Source organism: Zalophus californianus, chromosome 9, assembly GCF_009762305.2.
Source record: "Zalophus californianus isolate mZalCal1 chromosome 9, mZalCal1.pri.v2, whole genome shotgun sequence".
Classification (NCBI taxonomy): Eukaryota; Metazoa; Chordata; class Mammalia; order Carnivora; family Otariidae; genus Zalophus; species Zalophus californianus.
Genome location: NC_045603.1, coordinates 103,232,936 through 103,254,490, shown reverse-complemented (window position 1 = coordinate 103,254,490; position 21,555 = coordinate 103,232,936). Strand labels below are relative to the sequence as shown.

At 36.7% G+C, this 21,555-nt stretch overlaps 2 protein-coding genes across 17 annotated transcripts in view; one reads left to right on the top strand and one right to left on the bottom strand.

Annotated features, from left to right (window-relative positions):
- Nucleotides 1–21,555, bottom strand: part of ERC1 (ELKS/RAB6-interacting/CAST family member 1) — a 560,596-nt gene that overhangs the window by 403,551 nt on the left and 135,490 nt on the right. For all 16 annotated transcript variants that reach the window (XR_003519825.2, XR_003519824.2, XR_003519826.2 and 13 more), the window contains one exon: nucleotides 11,081–11,248. Coding sequence is in view for 13 of the 16 variants with exons in the window: in XM_027593114.1 (XP_027448915.1) it covers nucleotides 11,081–11,248 (168 nt within the window). In the remaining 3 variants the exon portion in view is untranslated. The remainder of the gene's footprint in view (nucleotides 1–11,080; nucleotides 11,249–21,555) is intronic.
- LOC113921825 (nascent polypeptide-associated complex subunit alpha-like) lies at nucleotides 9,179–9,877 on the top strand. Its single transcript, XM_035729217.1, has one exon. The coding sequence runs from the start codon at nucleotides 9,230–9,232 to the stop codon at nucleotides 9,875–9,877; it is 648 nt and encodes a 215-aa protein (XP_035585110.1). The 5' UTR covers nucleotides 9,179–9,229.

Here is a 21,555-nt window from a genome sequence, read left to right as displayed (position 1 = left end):
TGAAGCAAAGTAAATCCATACGGAGTATATTCCCCAACAAAAATATCATCATCAATCAGACTTCATCTACTAAACATTCTGGTTTTTGATAAAACATTTTAAGAATTTAGCTGTACATATTCTCCATAAACAAAAAAATTTAAACTGTGTTCTATTAAAAAAAATAAGTGAAAGAATGAAAAAAGAAAATTCTAAAGCCTAAATATATTAAGTTTCCAACTTAATATTTGATTAGAGACTGACTTGGTTCTCTCTTTCGCTTCATTAACAGCTGGGTTGTGACTTAAAAATAATAACACTTAGAAAACATTGCAATTAATCCTTATTAAAAATAAAATATGACAATTTTTAAAAATATTAATTTTCTGAGTAAAATTACCAAACACTGTTTTTTAGTGATAAAACATATTCTCCTTTCCATCTTATGATATGGAAAAAGTGAAGAAAGTAACACTATCTTAACCAAGACTCCACAGAAAACAAATAGAATATATAAAATACCTATTCTTTCTGATTTCCTACCAAAAACAAAATAACAAAAGAGACTTAAAGAACCAATCTAGGACCAAACTAACAAACCAACTGCAACGTTCTAATTATATATATCAATCAGCTTTCTGCTACTGTTAAATCTAAACTCTAAATACCCAAACCTAGGAAACTGGAGAAGCAAAGCAAAATCAACGTAAGTTATAGAAGCATAGAAGGCAATGATGGTAACATCTGCGTCAGCAAATTAAACTCCAAGCTACATTATCATTTATAATCAATCAAGCAAGAAGCTGTACAATTTTAACACAGATTTCTGAATGCAGCTCAGATTCAAATGCTCAATTACATTTTCCAGGTCAGTGACTTGTTATAAAGATAAGAAATTTACTGTAACACAAAACTACTTAAAACCATAGGGGAGAACCCTGGGAAGGAGGAGCCCAATGCTAATCCCATTGTACAGCATGCTTGGCCATCTGCTATTGTCCCATTCTGTTTTCTGAGCACAGGGTTATCCCAGTGCATACAAACATGTCCACTGCCTAGAGAGTCAGGAGATTGTGGGTGGGCAGTGGTGGCCAAAAGAGAGCCACAAACAGTGCAGAGTATGTGACTCACAATCAAGCCATCATCACAGCTGCTACTGTTCTCAAAAAACAATGATTTTTTTAAAAAGGCATATCTAATATACCCAAAGTAATGTCAAAGTAATGTTTCCTGGTATTCCTCCTTAAATATTAAAGTATTTAAACATTACTTAAACATACAATAATAAATATTTGTTAAAAAAATGATTATAGAAAACTGATGCCGGAAAAAAAAGGATGAAAACAGAATTAACCTATCCCTCTTCCTTATGAAGTAAGTCTCTGAATCAAGAAGTAAAGTAGGTTAACTGTGCAAAATTAAGCCATCTGTCCAGGAATAGCTTAAGTTCTACCTGAAAGGTTATCTCAATACCCCACTGCAGATAAATTTTCAGTTTTTGACAGAAAACCTTCAAGGCCAGAGAAAAGAAAAGCTGAATGTTCTTTATTAGTTTCCTAATTAAACTAAAAGGAAAATAAAGATGAGTATATTCACTGAAAACTTCCTCATTATGTAAGAACTGGGAATAATTTTCCCAAAGACCAGGTAATGAGAATTCATAATAAGAAAGAAAAGGCATCCATAGACAGAGCTCCACCAGACACTTTTAAGAATTCCTGTTACAAAAAAAAAAAAAAAAAAAAGAATTCCTGTTACAAAAATGTTCAAAAAGCAAAGGCAGAATTCCAAGGCATGACACTGTGGAAAGGAACACTATTCCAAGTTTTCATTCACACTGCTCTCTGGGCTTGGGATTTCTTACTCCTTCCCCATTTGCTCAGCAAACGTTCATTCAATTTCAAGACTTAGTTCCGTTCACACAAGTTCAAATCGAAAAATTCTTGCTTTGTATCCCACTACACACCATGTATATCACCACTTCTTTAAAACTTTGAGAGCAGAAACCACATCTTATTTGTCTATGTACTTAGCTCAGTGCCTACTAGATAGCAGAAGGCACTACACCAAATGGATGAATGAAGGCAGTTTTCCAGGGAAGCCACAAAACACAATTTGACTATGCAACTATAAATGTACTCAGTAAGGGAGAAAAGGGAGAAAGAGCAAACAATTCTCCAGTGTATATAAATATATACATTGCTCCAGTGTATATAAATATATCCATTGGTTAGAAAGCTAGGAAAATGTGTGGGTAGTGGTCCTGAAAAAGCCAAAAACAGGGGCGCCTAGGTGGCTCAGATGGTTAGGCGTCTGCCTTCGGCTCAGGTCATGATCCCAGGGTCCCGGGATCGAGTCCCGCATCGGGCTCCCTGCTCCTTGGGAGCCTGCTTCTCCCTCTGCCTCTCTCTCTCTCTCTCTCTCTGTCTCTCATGAATAAATAAATAAAATCTTTAAAAAAAAAAAAAGCCAAAAACAGCTGAGTATATCGCTGGCTCACAACCCAGGCATCACTGTAAGAAAGAATTATATAGTGATCTCTCCAACTGACTCAGATTTTTAAGCCAGGTTTACAAGGGTCTGAATGAAGAACACAGAGAAATAAGAATTTTAAAAAAGGCTAGACCTGAAAACAAACTGAGCTTACAAGAAAAAAAATTCTACAGACAACAAAAAGAGCTTTGAGAATTGTTTCGATAATCAATCTGAAAGAGGTACAATATATCACAAAAGCCTTTTCTGGTCTATTCAACATTTTATCACTTATATGAAAGTATAAAGAATATGCTCATAAATGGGTAGAAAGCATAAAGCTGAAGTAAAACTTAGTAAGAATAAACAATATTAAGGGGCGCCGGGTGGCTTGCAGTCAGTTAAGTGTCTGCCTTCAGCTCAGGTTATGATCTCAGAATTCCAGGATCAAGACTGGCATCATTCAATGATGCTCCCTGCTCAGTGAGGAGTCTGCTTGTCCCTCTCCCTCTGCCCCTCCCCCAACTCATGTGCACATGCTCTCTCTCTCTCAATTAAATAAAAATCTTAAAAGAAAAAGAATAAACAATATTAACACCTTATATCCACAGTATGCAACACTTTACAGGTTCCAAAGTACTTTCCAACACATTACATCATTTAACAAAAACCTCCTGAGGTAACTATTATACCCTGTCTATAGTTGAAAAAACTGGAGGTTAGTCAGTTTCAGTGAGTTGCCCAATATCACATACCAGTGAGGGCCAAGAATATTAATAATGTTCTAATCATCTCTCTTGCAATTAAATCCAAAGTTCCAACGGGAAAAGTAAAGTACAGGAGAAAAATGAGTTCAGACAAATAACTGCCATCAGAAAAATTAACCAGGGCAAAGGAGAACACTGGGAGGAACAGAAATATATCATCTAGAAAAACAAGATTTGAGGGCTGTCAAATGATCTCAATATCTAAAAAGTCATTCTGCAAGAGGAGGGTTATACTTGTTCGATACAGCCCCAAGTTAATCTCAATCAGCAAATACTGTAAATAGCCAAATTCTGGTTCAATGAAAGAGGGTCAAACTGTCCAAGTCATCAATTCATCATAATTGGACATATTTGACCATAAGCTGAATAAACCCTTTTGCCTGAGAATTTATATGAAAAATTTTAATCAGACAGTTAAATTTTATCAAGTAGGACCCTACATTGGTATCAGACATTGTTCCAAAATGTACCAATGATTCTAGGGATAGGGTGATTCTAATTTTAGAATTATAAAATTAGAAATAAATTTAAAGTGAAATATATGAAAAGTTCTTTTTCAAAGAAAATACTAATATGTATATATACAGAGGCTTTTTTTCTAAGCATTTTTCAAATTAATATTTAAACAGTGGAAAACAAAAGATATTATATCTTTTATACCAATGTACCATGCAAATTTAACAAAACTTAATCTGCCTCCAGTTATTTTAAATTATGTTAATATTTAATATATACATATTATGAAGTATAATAAATTAAATACATACAAACTCATTACCCATTTTAAGATACTTATATATCCCTCTTTATGTCATCTCTCTACCTTCCCTACCTCTAGAAGAAATGACTTTGCTGAATTTTTATCCTAAACATTCCTTTCCCTTAAAATAACAGGTTCCATTGTGTGACTATACCAAATTTACCTACTCACTCTTCTCTTAATGAACTTTTGTATAATGTTTCCTCAGTTTTGTTTTGTTTTGTTTATAGCCAAACAAGGCCACTATGAACATTCCAACACATGTCCTGGAGTTCATCTAAAGTATCTGTATCAAGGAAGATATGCTTACGTTTAATTTTATAACTACTTTCCAAAGTAGTTGTACCAACTTAAAAATCCAATAGCACTGTTCAAAAAATCCAGTTGCCATATTTATCAACACTTGATACTGTCACAGACTTCTTAATTTTTGCCAACATAGCAAAAAAGAATAGGTATAAAATTGTTTCTTAATCTGGTTTTATTTTACATTCCCCTGATTACATTCAGGGTAAATACTTCTCATATTTATTTGTAAGGTATACTTCCTCATATTACATATGTTTCATTGATAGTTACATAGGTTATAAAAGTATAAAACCATGTATCCTGATCTAATATATGGGGCATGCATAAACACCAAAATTAAATTTTCAACTCTAGGACAAAACTGAGGACAATACTATCAAGTAAAGATATGCCAAGGGACATCAACTGTATTTGAAATTTTACTTCTTAAGCTGAATAATTACCATTACTTATTATATTATTCTCTATATTCTTCGTATCTCTGAAACAGTTAAAAAATATAAAAAGATAATATAATAAATAAACAAGAACTTAGGAAACATAGCACCTATGACTTTTCTTGAAAATTTTTCAAAGGAATTCTAGAGCAACCATGAATTAAATAAAAATTTAAACCTTGGGGTATGAAGCAGGAAGATGGCAGCAGAAGAGGAGGACCCTAGGCTCACCATGTCTCACAAACACAACTAGACAACTATCAAGTCATCCTAAATACCCCAGAAATCAACCTCATGACTGACAGAACAAAGTCTACAACTAAAGGGAGAGAAGAGGCCACATGGAAGAAGATAGGAAGTACGGAGACATGGTTTGGGGGAGACACAGATCCTGGGTGCTGCGGAGGGAGGGAAGCCATGGTGAGAAAAGGGCGAGAGACAGAAAGAGGAGCACACAGGGGAAAGCACAAGGAGAACACTTCCCCAAAGCCACTGACTTGGAAAATGAGAGGAGCCACATTTCATGAGTTCTTGTAAGCAGTAGGGATTAAAGCCTGGAGTTTTAAAGGTCAGCCGGCTTGGTTGGGATAGAGTCTGGAGGGCACTGTGCTGCTCCTGGAGAGATGGCAGGCAAACAACCTGGGGGCAGACAGTGCAGAAACAACGATCTGAAGAGCATCTGGGGCACACAGTGGGGAGATCACACACTTTTCTCAGAGCACTTCCCTGAGAGGCAACATTCACAGAGACACATCTCTGGGAACAATGGAGCTTGACAACACCATTTCCTTCCCCTGCCCCTCAGCATAAATACAGAGCCAACTGCGGAAAGCAGCACAGCACCCACATTGGCTGCTTAACTTGCTTACACTAAGCCCTACCCTCCCTGGGCTCTAGGGGAACTACCCCCCTCAGTCACGTTTGCCTCAGTCCCAGTGCTGCAGGACCCTGCCCCAGAAGACCAGGACAAATCCCTGTCCATACCATGTCTCCAGACCCGAGAGTTTTGCAGGGCCTCAGTTATGGTGGAGATGGTGACAGGTCTCATTTCACAAGTAGACCAGAGCACACTTAGCTAAAACCTGCCATATTCAGGCCAGGGAACAAACACTGCCCACAGCAGGAAAGGAGAGCCTCTATATATGACTGGCCTAAAGGGCAGAACAGCCAGAACACAAAAGCAGAGCTCATGCAGCACACATAGGAGACACTCCTTGACACGTCCCTCCCTGGGAACTACATGGCCTCTTCTTCATAAGGCCATAACTTTCAGGAGGATATATAACTGGCTTTTCTAACACTCAGAAGAAGGCAGAGACTTAGACAAAATGTGAAGACAGAGGAATTTGACAGAGGAATTTATCCCAAATGAAAGAACAAGATAAGGCCATGGCCAGAGATCTTTGTGAAATAGACATAAGGAACATACCTGATGAAGAATTTAAAGCAAAGATCATAAGGATACTCACTGGCCTTGAGAAAAGAAGATATCAGTGAGACCCTTACCACAGAGATAAAAGAGCTAAAAAAGAATCAAAAGAGATGAAGAGTGTAATAAATGAAATTAGAACCATGCTTGATGCAAGGAACAGCAGGCTGGAAGATGCAGAGAAACAAATTAATGACCTAGGAGACAAAGTAATGATAAGCAATGAAGTTGAACAAAAGAGAGAAAAGAATTATGCCACACAAGAATAGATTTAGGGAACTCAGTGACTTCATCAAACATAATTAACATTCATATTATAGAAGTCCCAAAAGAAGAAGAGAAAGGGGGCAGAAAATTCATTTCAAGAAATAATAGCTGAGGGGCGTTTGGGTGGCTCAGTCAGTTTAGCATCTGCCTTCAGCTCAGGTCATGATCTCAGGATCCTAGGATTGAGCTCCACGTCGGGCTCTCTGCTCAGTGGGGAGCCTGCTTCTCCCTCTTCCCCTGCCTGCTTCTCCCCCTGTTTGTGCATGCACTCTCTCTCTCTCTCTGTCAAATAAATAAATTAAAATCTTAAAAAAAAAAAAAAAAAAAGGAAATAATAGCTGAAAATTTCCCTCATCTGGGGAAGGAAACAGACATCCAGCTCCAGGAGGCAAAGAGAACTCCCCTCAAAATCATTAACAGCAGGCCAACACCAAGACATATTGTAATTACATTTGCAAAATACAGTGATAAAGAAAAGATCTTAAAAGCAGCAAGACAAAAGAAGTCATAACTTACAAGGGAAAACCCATAAGGCTAGCTGGAGATTTCTCAATAGAAACTTGGCAAGCCAGAAGGGCATGACATGATCTATTCAAAGTGCTGAATGGGAAAAATCTGCAGCCAAGAATACTCTATCCAGCAAGGCTATCATTCAGAATACAAGGAGAGATAGAGTTTCCCAGGCAAACAAAAACTAAAGGAGTTTGTGACCACTAAACCAGTCCTGCAAGAAATATTAAAGGGGACTCTTTGAATGGAAAGGAGAGACCAAAAATGACAATAAAAGGTAGGAAAAACAAAAGCAGTATAAATGAATACTTCTCTAAAAATCAGTCAAGGAACTCACACACAAAAAAGGATATAAATATAATAACAAATACCTAAAACATAGGGAGGACAGGAAGAAAGAATGGGTTCAAACTTGAATGAACATCACCTTAATATAGAGCGATATTTGGGGGTGTCTGGGTGGCTCAGTCAGTTAAGCTTCCAATTCCTGATTTCAGCTCAGGTCATGATCTCAGAGTCGTGAGATGGAGCCCTGCATCAGGCTCCATGCTCAGCAGGGAGTCTGCTTGAGATTCTCTCTCTCCCTGTCTCTCTGCCCCTCCCTCTCATGCTCACACTCTCTCTCTAAAATAAATAAATACATCTTTTAAATATATATATACACACACATATATATATAGACCGATATTTGCAGAAGAGGTTATATACAAACCTAATGGTAACCATATCAAAAAACACTAACATGCAAAGAACAAAGAGAAAGAAATCCAAATATATCACTACAGAAAATCAGCAAAAGATGAAAAAGACAAGAAAGGATCAGAGAAAATCTCTAGAAACAACCACAAAACAAGTAATAAAATGGCAATAAATACATATCAATAATTACTCTGAATGTGAATAGATTATATGCTCCAATCAAAAGACACAGGGTGTCAGAATGGATTAAAAAAAAAAATACCCATCTATATGCTGCCTACAAGAGACTCATTTTAGACCTAAAAACATCTCCAGATTGAAAGTGAGGGGATGGAGAAACAATTACTACACAAATGGATGTCAAAAAAAAAAGCTGAATACCAATACTTATATCAGACAAACTAGCCTTCAAAGACTGTTAAGAGACAAAGAAGAGCACTATATAATAATAAAGGGGAGAATTCAACAAGAAGATACAACAATTGTAAATGTTCATGCACCCAACATGGGAGCACCCAAATATATAAAACAATAATAAACATAAAGGAACTAATTGCTAATAACAAAATAATAGGGGATTTTAACACCCCACTTACATCAACGGACAGGTCATCTTAGCAGAAAGTCAACAAGGAGACAATGGCTTTGAATGACACACTGGACCAGATGGGCTTAACAGATTTATTCAGAACATTCCATCCTAAGACAGCAGAACACATTCTTTTCAAGTGCACATAGAACATTCTCCAGAATAGAACACCTATTAGGTCACAAACAGGCCTCAATAAATACAAAATGACTGAAGTCATACTATGCACCTTTTCTAACCCCACACTATGAAACTAAAAGTCAACCACAAGAAAGTCTTGGAAAGAGTACAAATACATGGGCGTTAAACAACATGCTACTAAACAATGAATGGGTCAACTAAGAAATCAAAGAAGAAATTAAAAAGTACATGGAAACAAATGAAAATGAAAACACAATGGTCCAAAACCTCTGGGATGCAGCAAAAACAGTTCTAACAGGAAAGTTTATAGCAATACAGGCCTATCTCAAGAAGCAAGAGAAACTTCAAATAAACAACCCAAACTTACACCTAAAGGAGCTAGAAAAAGACCAACAAACAAAGCCTAGGACCAACAGAAGGAAGGAAATAATAAATATTAGAGGAGAAATAAAATGATACAGAAACTTTAAAAAGAAAAAGAAAAAGAACAGGTCAGTGAAACCAGAAGAGCTGGTTCTTTGAAAAAATTAATAAAATTGATAAACCCCTTGCCAGACTTATTAAAAAGAAAAGAGAAAGGACCCAAATAAATTAAATCACAAATGAGAGAGGAGAAATAACCAACATCAGAAAAATACAAACAATTGTACAGGAATATTATCAAAAACTATATGCCAACAAACTGGACAACCTAGAAGAAATGAATAAATTCCAGGATATATAAACTATCAAAACTGAAACAGGAAGAAATAAGAAACTTGAACAGACCAACTACCAGCAAAGAAACTGAATCAGTAATCAAAAATCTCCCAACAGGCTCTCGCTCGCTCTCTTTCTGCCGCCATCTTGGTTCCACGTTCCCCTCACAAAATGCCTGGTGAAGCCACAGAAACCGTCCCTGCTACAGAGCAGGAGTTGCCACAGCCCCAGGCTGAGACAGGGTCTGGAACAGAATCTGACAGTGATGAATCAGTACCAGAGCTTGAGGAACAGGATTCCACACAGGCAACCACACAACAGGCCCAGCTGGCAGCAGCTGCTGAAATCGATTTAGAACCAGTCAGTAAAGCAAAACAGAGCCGGAGTGAAAAGAAGGCACAGAAGGCTATGTCCAAACTGGGTCTTCGACAGGTTACAGGGGTTACAAGAGTCACTATCCGGAAATCTAAGAATATCCCCTTTGTCATCACAAAACCAGATGTCTACAAGAGTCCAGCTTCAGATACCTACATAGTTTTTGGGGAAGCCAAGATGAAGGATTTATCTCAGCAAGCACAACTAGCAGCTGCTGAGAAATTCAAAGTTCAAGGTGAAGCTGTCTCAAACATTCAAGAAAACACACAGACTCCAACTGTACAAGAAGAAAGTGAAGAAGAAGAGGGTGATGAAACCGGTGTAGAGGTTAAGGATATAGAAATGGTCATGTCACAAGGAAATGTGTCAAGAGCAAAGGCAGTCCGAGCCCCGAAGAACAACAGTAATGATATTGTAAATGCTATTATGGAATTAAGAATGTAACCAGCTGAAAACGAGGACTTTTTTTGGTGTTTCAAAAGAATAACTGCAGCTTGGTTTGAAATTTGTACTGTTTCTATCATTAATAAAGTTATGGCTTCTTGTTGGATGAAAAAAAAAAATCTCCCAACAAACAAAAGTCCAGGACCAGATGGCTTCACAGGCGAATTCTACCAAATATTTAAAGAAGTGTTAATATGTATTCTTCTCCAACTATTCCAAAAAATAAAAAAGGAAAGGGCGCCTGGGTGGCTCAGTCATTAAGCGTCTGCCTTCGGTCAGGTCATGATCCCAGGGTCCTGGGATCGAGTCCCCATCGGGCTCCCTGCTCAGTGGGAAGCCTGCTTCTTCTCCCTCTCCCACTCCCCCTGCTTGTGTTCCTGCTCTTGCTCTATCAAAGAAATAAATAAAATCTTTAAAAAAATAATAATAAAATAAAATAAAAAAGGAAGGAAAACTTCCAAATTCATTCTATGAGGCCAACATTACCCTGATACCAAAACCAAATAGAGACTCTGCAATAAAAGAGAACTACAGAGTCGTCTGGGTTGGCTCAGTAGGTTAAGCATCTGACTCTTGATCTCAGCTCAGGTCTTGATCTCAGGGTCATGAGTTCAAGCCCACATCAGGCTCCATACTGGGCATGGAGCCTACTCAAAAAAAAAAAGAGAGAGAGAACTATAGGCCAATGTCCCTGATGAGTAGAGTATACTTAATGATAAGCACTAAGTATGTACAGAATTCCTGAATCACTATATTGCACATCTGAAACTAATATAACACTATATATGTTAACTATACTGGAATTAAGGGCGCCTGGGTGGCTCAGTTGGTTAAGCGACTGCCTTCGGCTCAGGTCATGATCCTGGAGTCCCGCGATCGAGTCCTGCGTTGGGCTCCCTGCTCAGCAGGGAGTCTGCTTCTCCCTCTGACCCTCTTCCCTCTTGTGCTCTCTCTCTCTCTCATTCTCTCTCTCTCTCAAATAAATAAAATCTTTAAAAAAAAAACTATACTGGAATTAAAATTTAAAAATAAAAGAAAAATAAAAAATAAAAAAAATTTTTAAGTGAGCATTTCAGAGGAAAGGGTGAGAAGGATATCAATATATATACATATATATGCACATATACACACACACACATACATGGTAGGAATGAGGATATATGCCAGATGTAGGAAACTAAACTCAGAACACGTGCACCTTACCTTCTTCTGAAGAACATTAACCTTCCTCTCTTTCACATCCAGCATGTCCTTGAGGTCATGTATCTCTCCAGCTTGTGTCCCCTTCTCCTCAGCCATATCCTGAATTTGTTTTGTCTTCTTATTCAACATGGTTTCCTTCTCTTCCAAACGCAATCGGAGAGCATCCACCTAAAAATGTGACATTTTTACAAATGATTAAATGAAAAGAAAGGAATGTAATCCCTTCCAAATACATGTGTATAGTTGCCCAAATGATAGGTATATAGTAAACTTTCATTAGAATCAAATAAAATATCACTCTAAATATAATTATAACTATTTAGAAATTAAACCCTAAAACCTTATGAGCACTTTTGTAACAAAAATAAAATTTACATCAGTTAAATATACAATGATACCAGGATAAATGATCTGAATCAAGGGATAAAATGGAGAACTGTTATAAGAGACTGAGTTTTGCCACTTCTTTGGAGGGTTTGAACAGATTCCCAGGCCCAGCCACCAGAGTTCTGATTCAATGGGTTTGGGGCACAAGAATTAGTTTTTCTAACAAGTTCCCAAGTGATGCTACACTGCTTTAGAAAATCTAAAATTAGAAAGAAAACCATAAGCATCATCAGGCATGAAACTTGCTGTATCACATAATAGAAATTAGAGATAGAATATGATGCTTTTTAGACCAACAATCCCATAATGCATTGAGACATTGTACAAAGGAAAGCAAAGGTCCACTTTCATGCCCAAAGACCAGTCAGCTAAAGTCTGGCATCCAGTTACCTTTATCTCCCATGTTTAGTAACAGCTTTCACTAAATATAACTTTCAAATAACTAGAAATCTAATGAAATCAAAGAAATCTAATGATAGTACATATTTTTAAATCCATTCAAAGCAAATTTCATTAAGCATACTCACACATCAAATTTATTTTGGGGTTTTTTGTTTTTGTTTTTGTTTTTTGCTTTTCCACTAAGGATTTACAATTCAGCAAATAGTTACACATTTATTATAGCAAAACAGGGGGGCGCCTGGGTGGCTCAGTTGTTAAGTGTCTGCCTTCGGCTCAGGTCATGATCCCAGGCTCCTGGGATTGAGCCCCACATTGGGCTCCCTGCTCGGCGGGAAGCCTGTTTCTCCCTCTCCCACTCCCCCTGCTTATGTTCCTTCTCTCACCATGTCTCTCTCTGTCAAATAAATAAATAAAATCTTTCAAAATATATATGTATATATTGCAAAATAGGGACGTGGATTTCTTTCCACTTAAGACAGTGTTGTTCTACAGAAATATAACGTGAGTCATATGCAAACCACATATGAAATTTGAAATTTTCTAGGAGCTATATTAAAAAATAAAGTAACAAAATTAATTTTAATATTATAACTTGTTTAATCTACCTATAAAACTGTCATTCCAAATATGTAATCCATATTAAAAACTATCAATGAACTATTTTATTTTACATTCTTTGTTTCATACTAAGTCTTAAAAGTCCAATGCATATTGTAATTTTTATATTTACAACATATCTCAATTTGGATTACCCTATTTCTAGTGCTCAATAGCCACATATAGCTGGTGGCTACAACACTGAAAGTGCAAATCTAAGATACAAGTATATTTCTATAAAACATCCTTAATCTTGAACTTGTCCTATATTATTTTTCCTGGCTGTCTATGGATTAACCAACCCACAAAGAAAAAACAGGTAACATGGGTAATGACTCACATTTAGAGTACACCAAAACTCTCAGGGAAAATCTAATATTACATCTAAGCTATAAGGTATCTGAGAACCAATACTGTGTGTATGGTAGTACTTACTGCTAAGTACTATGGAAAATTTTCCTACAAGACTAGTCTCATTTGAGACTCTGTAGTTAAGTCATTATGTACTTACAAATTATCTTGGACTATGCTGGAAAGGAAAAACATGTAAATAAACCAGATTTCACTCTGCTAAACTACACTTGTACCAACCACTTCAATGCCATTTATCCCACCAAGCCAGAAATTGGGGAAGTAATCTTTGTAGGTTCCATTTATAATTCTTCACCACAAGTTCTACCATGCCCCCTCAATAAATACTTTTCACTTCTGATTTTCCCCTATTCTAATAATGATATATGGTAACCTTGTTATATTCTGGAAAGGTCCACCTAAAAACTTCCAAATACTTCAATTCTTATTTCTGAAACAACCGTTTTCTTTCCTCTCAACTTACTAAATCTACTCTTGGTGCATAGCACAACCCATCATCTATCATCTCTTTTTCGTCATTCATCCCTATTCTGGTTTGTCTTGTTTTTCTCCCAGCCTGAGCAATCCTTTCAAACACAGCCTCTTATCATCTCCTTTTTATTTTAGTCACTTATTTTACAAATCTTTACTTCTAAATTAAGTGGTTTTCTTCATTCTATCCTCAGATTTCTGAACCTTTCTCCATTTGGTCATGTACATGCTTGCCAACCCTATATACAGTATATTAAAAATCCCCCCAATTCTATCCTCAAGCATCGTATCTTCTTCATTTGCATTCTCCCTGTGGAAAAGTTCACTTTCCCATGGCAACCTGGGAAACTGAGACTTAGAAAAGATAGTTATAAATAAGCAATAGAGCAGGACTTTAAGATTAACTGGTCTGTCTCCAGATCCTACAATCTTAACCACTAATTATATATTACCCCACTAAGAGCAGACAAAAAAGTATATACTATATGATTTCATATATATATATAAAATTCTAGAAAATGTACACTAGTTACAGTAATGGAAAAGAATAGTAATAGATCAAGGGTTGCCTGGGAAGAGGGAGAAAGGGAAAGCAGTGAAGAATATCAGGGAAAGGCAAAAGAAAGGGATTACAAAGAGGTACAGGAAAATATGGGGGGGCATGTTCATTATCTTAACGGTGGTAATGGAAGGAAATACAGGAAAATACTTTTAAGACACTGAGGCATGGAAGGTTTCATGTTTAAAGACACAGAAAGGGGGGTTCCTGGGTGGCTCAGTGTTAAGCGTCTGCCTTCGGCTCAGGTCATGATCCCAGGGTCCTGGGATCGAGCCCCACATGGGGCTCCCTGCTCGGCGGGAAGCCTGCTTCTCCCTCTCTCACTCCCCCTGCTTGTATTCCCTCTCTCGCTGTGTCTCTCTCTGTCAAATAAATAAAATCTTTAAAAAAATAAAAATAAATAAAGACACAGAAAGGATATATCGTAAGAAAAAATACTGGTAAATCCAACTCTGTTAAAATTTTTAAAACTTCACATCATGATACCATTTTATAGTGTTTGTTTTATTTTTTCATCTGTATTTCATATGCCTGAAACAGGTCTTAATAAAGTAATATTAAAGAAAACAGATGAATATTTATACTTGCTTTAAAAATGTAGATGTTTTATAAACTGAACAAAATTAAATATGATCCAATATTGAACTTCAATTTTTAAAATTTATGACCATTTACAATCCCTCAAAAAAATTTAAATATCTAGGTATAAATCTAACAAAACATGTGAAAAATCTATATGCTGAAAATTATAACTAATAAACGAAATCAAAGAAGACCTAAATATGTTCTTCCCTTAAATACCTTATGAAATGTAATGTGTCAAGATAGCCAGCCTACTTAAAATTTTCCTCAGAGACATGGAAAAAGAAAAGATTACTTAAAGTAATAAAAAAAAATGTTTTGCTGACAAACAGTAGCACTACAGTAATGTAGTGAATCCAAGAGATATTACCACTAAGAATGTCCAGTTTTGGTGCGTAAATTCAGCACTAAAGATCTCAGAGCAAGAATTAAAATCCAATGCAAAACAAAGATGAATTGTGTGATTTCCACAGAGTTCCCCAATAGTCCTTTCTGAAGTGCAAGATGACAAAAGTCTTTACATTTCCTTGGTTTTTCTTCACCAACCTATTAAAATCAGAAACACTCTACCATGCAAAGAAACAAAAAGGTCCACAAGACAAATGTCAGAACTGAATATTGATTCAATTTGGAGAAAAGGACTGCCACCACAGAGCAAGGACCTTCGTGGAATATGAAATTCAACAACCAGCCTGCTTAAGATGCCCAACAAGCCCAGTCACCCTTATCCACGTGGCATTCAGGCACTGCTCAAGCCGGCCTGCGTGGCTACTAATCCTATTTGACAGTATCAGATTTGGTTCCTATTAGCTGAATCCATTACAGGGCATCAGTCATGGTGATTCAAGAGGGTGCTTATTGAACCCACTGACTTTTCTGCACAGTTAAAGAGGTCAAAGTCTTAGAAACGTATATATGTCAGAAATTTTAAAAAATAAATAAATCATATACTAAATCATTTGTACCTAACTTCTGCATTCTAATTTGTATTCTGTATACTATATATTCTACTTCTAACACATATACCACATATCCCAATAACCACAAGCAAAAAACAAACTCACCTAAAAAACATTTCACACAATATTCCCAAAATGCATTATTAAATTCTTTTTATAAAGGCAAAAAACCCAGACATTTAAACTTGTACGTAAATCTTAACTGCCTAATTTCCTTATCTCTTAGTTCTTCTCTGCATTACTTTCAAAAAAATGAAATGTTTTCCATCTGTGGGTAAGGAATCAGAATACAGCAGGAATACATCCCTCAGCATTTCTAAATGTTTCTCATTCTGATAGTACTAAAGTCCCATAGAACAATAAATGTAAGACCTCATGCTGTTTCTTCTTTACCAAGAGTAGCTAGATGTCCTAGCTGCATGCTTACATTAGAGCCCTCACTCAGTTAAGTGACCCGTAAATGTGCCAGTGCTAACCAGTCATAAATACCTGCATGCCATTTTGAGGGAATGTCAGGTATGAGACCCACAGGAATTGGTGACTGGAAAAGGTAAAAAATGAAGACTCTTGTAATAAACACAAACCTTCGGTGTAAGAGTAGCTGGAAATTCAGGCTTTCCTATAAAAAATATCTCATATCACAAATATTAGGTAAAGTAAGTTACTCAAGTCCATACTCTAATTACTAAGTGATCTTTTCTTTACTAAGTATTCAATTCATACACTTTTTCTTGGTGTGCTTTTCTCATGCAATACAGAATTTAAAATGTGCTGGTATGGAGATCTAAGATAAAAATTACCACAAAAACCACTCTGCTACTACTAGATTAATTGCTCTGAATTCTACACTGATCATTTTGGTTAGTAGTGAGCTAAGCCCATAGTACAATATTGCGTGAGGTCCGTATTTTGCAAACCACAAAAAACATATTCAGGAAAGCCCCTCAGAGACTAGCAGGACACATAGTTATCACCCTAATGCCATGCCTGGCAAGAGGAATAAGACCTTGTTTATTCACATAAAATGCACTGGAGGAACAGCATCCACCTAGCTTGCCAAGAGTCAAGGTCTGTGGCAAACAAGTTATGCCAACTTCAACAAAAACAGAAGGTTTTTCTCTACAAGATTTTTCTACCAATGGACATGAACAGAAAAATGGCTACCTTGCTCTTTTGGCCACTCACTTCTTTCTTTTCTTTCCTTTTCCTTCCTTTTCCTTCCTTCCTTTCTTTCAGAGAGAGAGAGAAAGCACAAGCAGGGGGAGTGGCAGGCAGAGGGAGAAGCAGGCTCCTCACTGAGCAGGGAGCCCGATGTGGGACTCGATCCCAGCCTGAGCCGAAGGCAGACGCTTAACTGACTGAGCCACGCAGGTGTCCCAGCTACTCACTTCTCATCACAAAACTAAATTATCTTAAGTTATCTTAATCTTCTTTCATTTTACATCAATAAATACATCTATCTAAATACATACGAGCAGTAAGAATTGCATGGAAACAATTTCCTATAACATCTAAGTTGTCTTTGCCAATATGATTCACTCCTCTTTAACTCTCTGACCCCATCTCTTCAGTTTTCTTTACTGGATCCTCTATCATTTTCCCTTCCTCATATCTCACTTTATACAACTTCCTCTGGAGAAATCAATTCAATCCTAGGCTTTAACCACCACCTCCATAATAACAACTTCCAAATCTTTATTCCTAACTCCAAGAGTTCGAAAACTCTGAGATTCTAACAAAATATTCTTAACCCAGATCTTCCACTGAATATTTAGTTTAGAGTAAGATTTTTTAAGAACCTTTTCTTTTAAAGAACCTTTAATTATCACCTAATGGGGCCCAACATAAATGTAAGTTAAATCTTATGGTGTTTATTATATTACTTTCTGCATTTTTTTCCTGTATTTGGCAATATTTCATAAACTTTTTAAAAATTAATAATCTAAACTCCTAATTTTAAAGCTGATGAAAACAAAGCCCAAACTAAGTGATTTGTCCAAGATCACTAAGTATAATTTCCTATCACATTTCTAAATTTCTAAAGGCATCACAATTCCAGATTTCAAGCTATATTACAAAGCTATAATCATCAAGACAGTATGGTCATGGCACAAAAACAGACACATAGATCAATGGAACAGAAGAGAAAACCCAGAAATGGACCCACAACCATATGGTCAACTAATTGACAAAGCAGTAAAGAATATTCAGTGGAAAAAAGACAGTCTCTTCAACAAATGGTGTTGGAAAAACTGGACACAACATGCAGAAGAATGAAACTGGACCACTTTCTCAGACCATACACAAAAATAAATTCAAAACAGATGAAAGACCTAAATGTGAGACAAAAACCATCAAAATCCTAGAGGAAAATATAGGCAGAACCTCTCTGACCTCAGCCATAGCAATTTCTTACTAGACAGACACATCACCAGAGGCAAGGGAAACAAAAACAAAAATGAACTACTGGGACTTCAATGAGATGAAAAGCTTCTGCACAGGGAAGGAAACTTCAATCAACAAAACCAAAAGGCAGCCTACAGAATCGGAAAAGGTATTTGCAAATGTTGTTATCTGATAAATAGTACCCAAAATCTAAAAGGAATTTATCATGCTCAACCCCCAAAAACCAAATAATCCAGTTAAGAAATGGGCATAAGACATGAACAGTCACTTTTCCAAAGAAGACATCCAGATGGCTAACAGACACATGAAGAGATGCTGCACATCACTCAGCATCAGGGAAATACCAATCAAAAAGACAATGAGGGGGGTGCCTGGGTGGCTCATTCGTTAAGTGTCTGCCTTCGGCTCAGGTCATGATCCCAGGGTCCTGGGATCAAGCCCCATGTTGTGCTTTCTGCTCAGCGGGAAGCCTCCTTCTCCCTCTCCCTCTGCTGTTCCCCCTGCTTGTGCTCACTCTCTCTCTTTCTCTCTGTCAAATAAATAAATATAAAAAAAAAAGACATGAGGTATCACCTCACACCTGTCAGAATGGGTAAAATTAATACAAGAAACAACAGATGCTGGCAAGGATGCAGAGAAAGGGGAACCCTCCTACACTGTTGGTGAAATGCAAACTGGTGCAGCCACTCTGGAGAACAGTATGGAGGTTCTTCAAAAAGTTAAAAATAGAACTACCCTACAGTCCAGCAACTGTACTACTAGATATTTACCCAAAGGATACAAAGATACAGCTTCAAAGGAGCACAGTCACCCTGATGTTTATAGCAGCAATTACCAAAAATAGCCAAGCTATGGACAGAGCCCAAATGTCCACTGAACTGATGAATGGATAAAGAAGATGTGGCATACACATACACACACACACACACACACACACACACACACACACACACACACACACAAATGGAATATTAGTCAGCCATTAAAAAGAATGAAATCTTGCCATTTGCAACGACGTGGATGGAGCTAGCATGTATTATGCTAAGTGAAATAAGTCAGAGAAAGACAAATACCATACGATCCCACTCAGATGTGGAATTTAAGAAACAAAACAGATGAACATATAGGAAGGGGGAAGAAAGAAAAAAGAAAAAAAAAAAGAGGAGACAGAAACCATAAGAGACTCTTAATGATAGAGAACAAACTGAAGGTTGATGGAGGGATGTGGGTGGGGGATGGGCTAGTTGGGTGATGGGTAGGTAATGAGGAGGGCACTTGTTGTGATGAGCACTGCGTGTTGTATGTAACTGATGAATCACTGACTTCTACTCCTGAAACCATTAATGCACTGGACCTTAACTAACAAGAATTTAAATAAAAATTAAGAAAAAAAAAAATTTTGTGTTTCCAAGTTCTTAAGTGAGCGGAGGCCACTGGTTTTTGAATCACACTTTGGATAGATCTCTTGGATGCTTTCTTATAATTTCTCTTTTCACTCATCTTAGGTCCTCACTTTCATTTCCCCGCTATTAAAATATACAACCTACTCTTTTTACTCCTATGATAGAGAAGACAACAACAGAATGCAGATGCAGAATTTCACCCGCTGTATCATTTAACAACATTATACCAATGACTAGAAGCAACTGACAAGCTCTACCTTTCATGATCTTTCTCTATAAGTAAGTATAGAGGGGAGGAGGGTGGGGGGATGGGTTAGCCTGGTGATGGGTATTAAAGAGGGCACATTCTGCATGGAATAAATAAATAAATAAATAAATAAATAAATAAATAAATAAATAAATAAATAAATAAATATATAAAAGTAAGTAAGTAAGTATAAACTTATATAACAATTAAGTGGCAAAGCCAAGACTAAAAGACACTAAACAACTATAGATAGTGCTATCTTTATTACACTGCCTCAGGTTTTACTCTCAACAGTCCTAAAACAACAGCCCAAGAAGTTATATCTTCTTCTCCATTCCAAAGAGTGCTCCTATGCTAACTACTCCATCCTTCATTTTAATCTTTCATTTGTGGTCTCATTCTATTACCCAATGTTCCTAAGGGCCTAATCACTCTATTTGTTCTTACTTCTGATATATGGGGGGGGGGGGGAACAGGTTAAATTCCACAGGTTTAAGTAATTTGGAATTGTAAATTCATTCTAAGCAGAGCTCTCATCTGTGGGATTCTGTGTGGACTAGGCTAAAATCAGTGTTAACAGCAGCTGTGCATATTTCAAATTCAAAGCTCATGAGAAGACACCTTACCTCCAACTCTAAGACCAGGTAAGTCAGTTTCTCATACTGTCAATGAATACTGTAGGAGGAATTTTTTCTAGTCCACTTTTTCCCAGGAAAGTCCTGGATTTACACCCGAGTATCGGTTTCAAATCCCTACCCTATTTAGGGCCAAGGTCTGCTATCCACGTGTCACCATTAAAATCCAAGTCCCTTAGTTACCAAAAAGAATAACCCTTCAGAAAAACCCTAGTTAGAGTCCTTGCTGACAGATACGTAATGTTGGAAGGGATGAGGAAAAACAGGGACATCTGCCCTGCCAGAGAGATCAGCCACAACAACTCTGAGAATCAATGTGGTAAATACACCATATCCAACATACTTCACAATAGTTACACAGTCAGAATTAATGCTTTCAAACGCCTATCAACTTGAAGAACTAAATTACTCATAATCCCCAATTCACTTAAAACTATCCATGCAAAGTTGTCTTATTATTTTTCCATCCACATCCAATATACATTCCTCATTCAATACACAGCCATTCTAATGTGTGTGATGTTACTGCTTGTAACTTAGAAATACAGAGGCTTATTTTTATATACATATTTTTTAATTTATATGAATGCTATATACCTCATTCTGTCTCTTACTTTTAAAAAATATGTATGTATGGCCCTATGAATACTTCTAGATCATTGCTTTTGACTTTTACATAGTATTACATGGTATACATCCACTGTATTTTACTTATCTAACCCCTCTAGTAAAAAACATTTGGGCTGCTTTCAATTCCTTATACATGTCCTCCTGTGGACCAGTGGGAAATTTTCTCTAGGGAACATATCCAGGAGTGGGATTCTGGAGCCAACTATGCCATCTATGTTCCTGTTAGCCCAAATTCTTACAAGCACTGAATATTAACTCATTTTCTAATTTTTACCAATTTGATCAATGAAATGTAGCTTTTGTCTCTGAAATTTGCATTCCTTTTTTACTAATGAGACTGAGGATCCCATGCTATATTTATTTGTTAACCACTTAGGTTTCCTTGTCTGTTAATTGCCTATTTAAATCCTTCTCTCCCTCCCTATAGTCTCTTTTTCTTATAGATTTCCAAGCATCCTTTATTTATTCTATATCTCAATCTCTGTTATTTTGGGAGGCGGTGAAAATACCTTCTCCCAATCAGTCACATATTTGTTAACTTTGTTAGTAGTGTTCTTTCTTGAACAGAAATACTTAAATTTGATGGTGTCACTTAAGATATCTTACCTAAGATACATTTTCATTGATTAGCTTTATTGTTTTCTCTTTTACACTGAGGTCTTTAATCAATATGAAGTCCACTGTTTTATCTGGCACCAGGTAGGTAGCCAATTTTATTCTCCATATAGTATGTCAGTTTTCTAACACGCACTTAATTAGCACTAGTTTATGATGCTCCCCTCTACATACATGTCTAAACTCTATTTTTTTTTCACTGCTCTATCT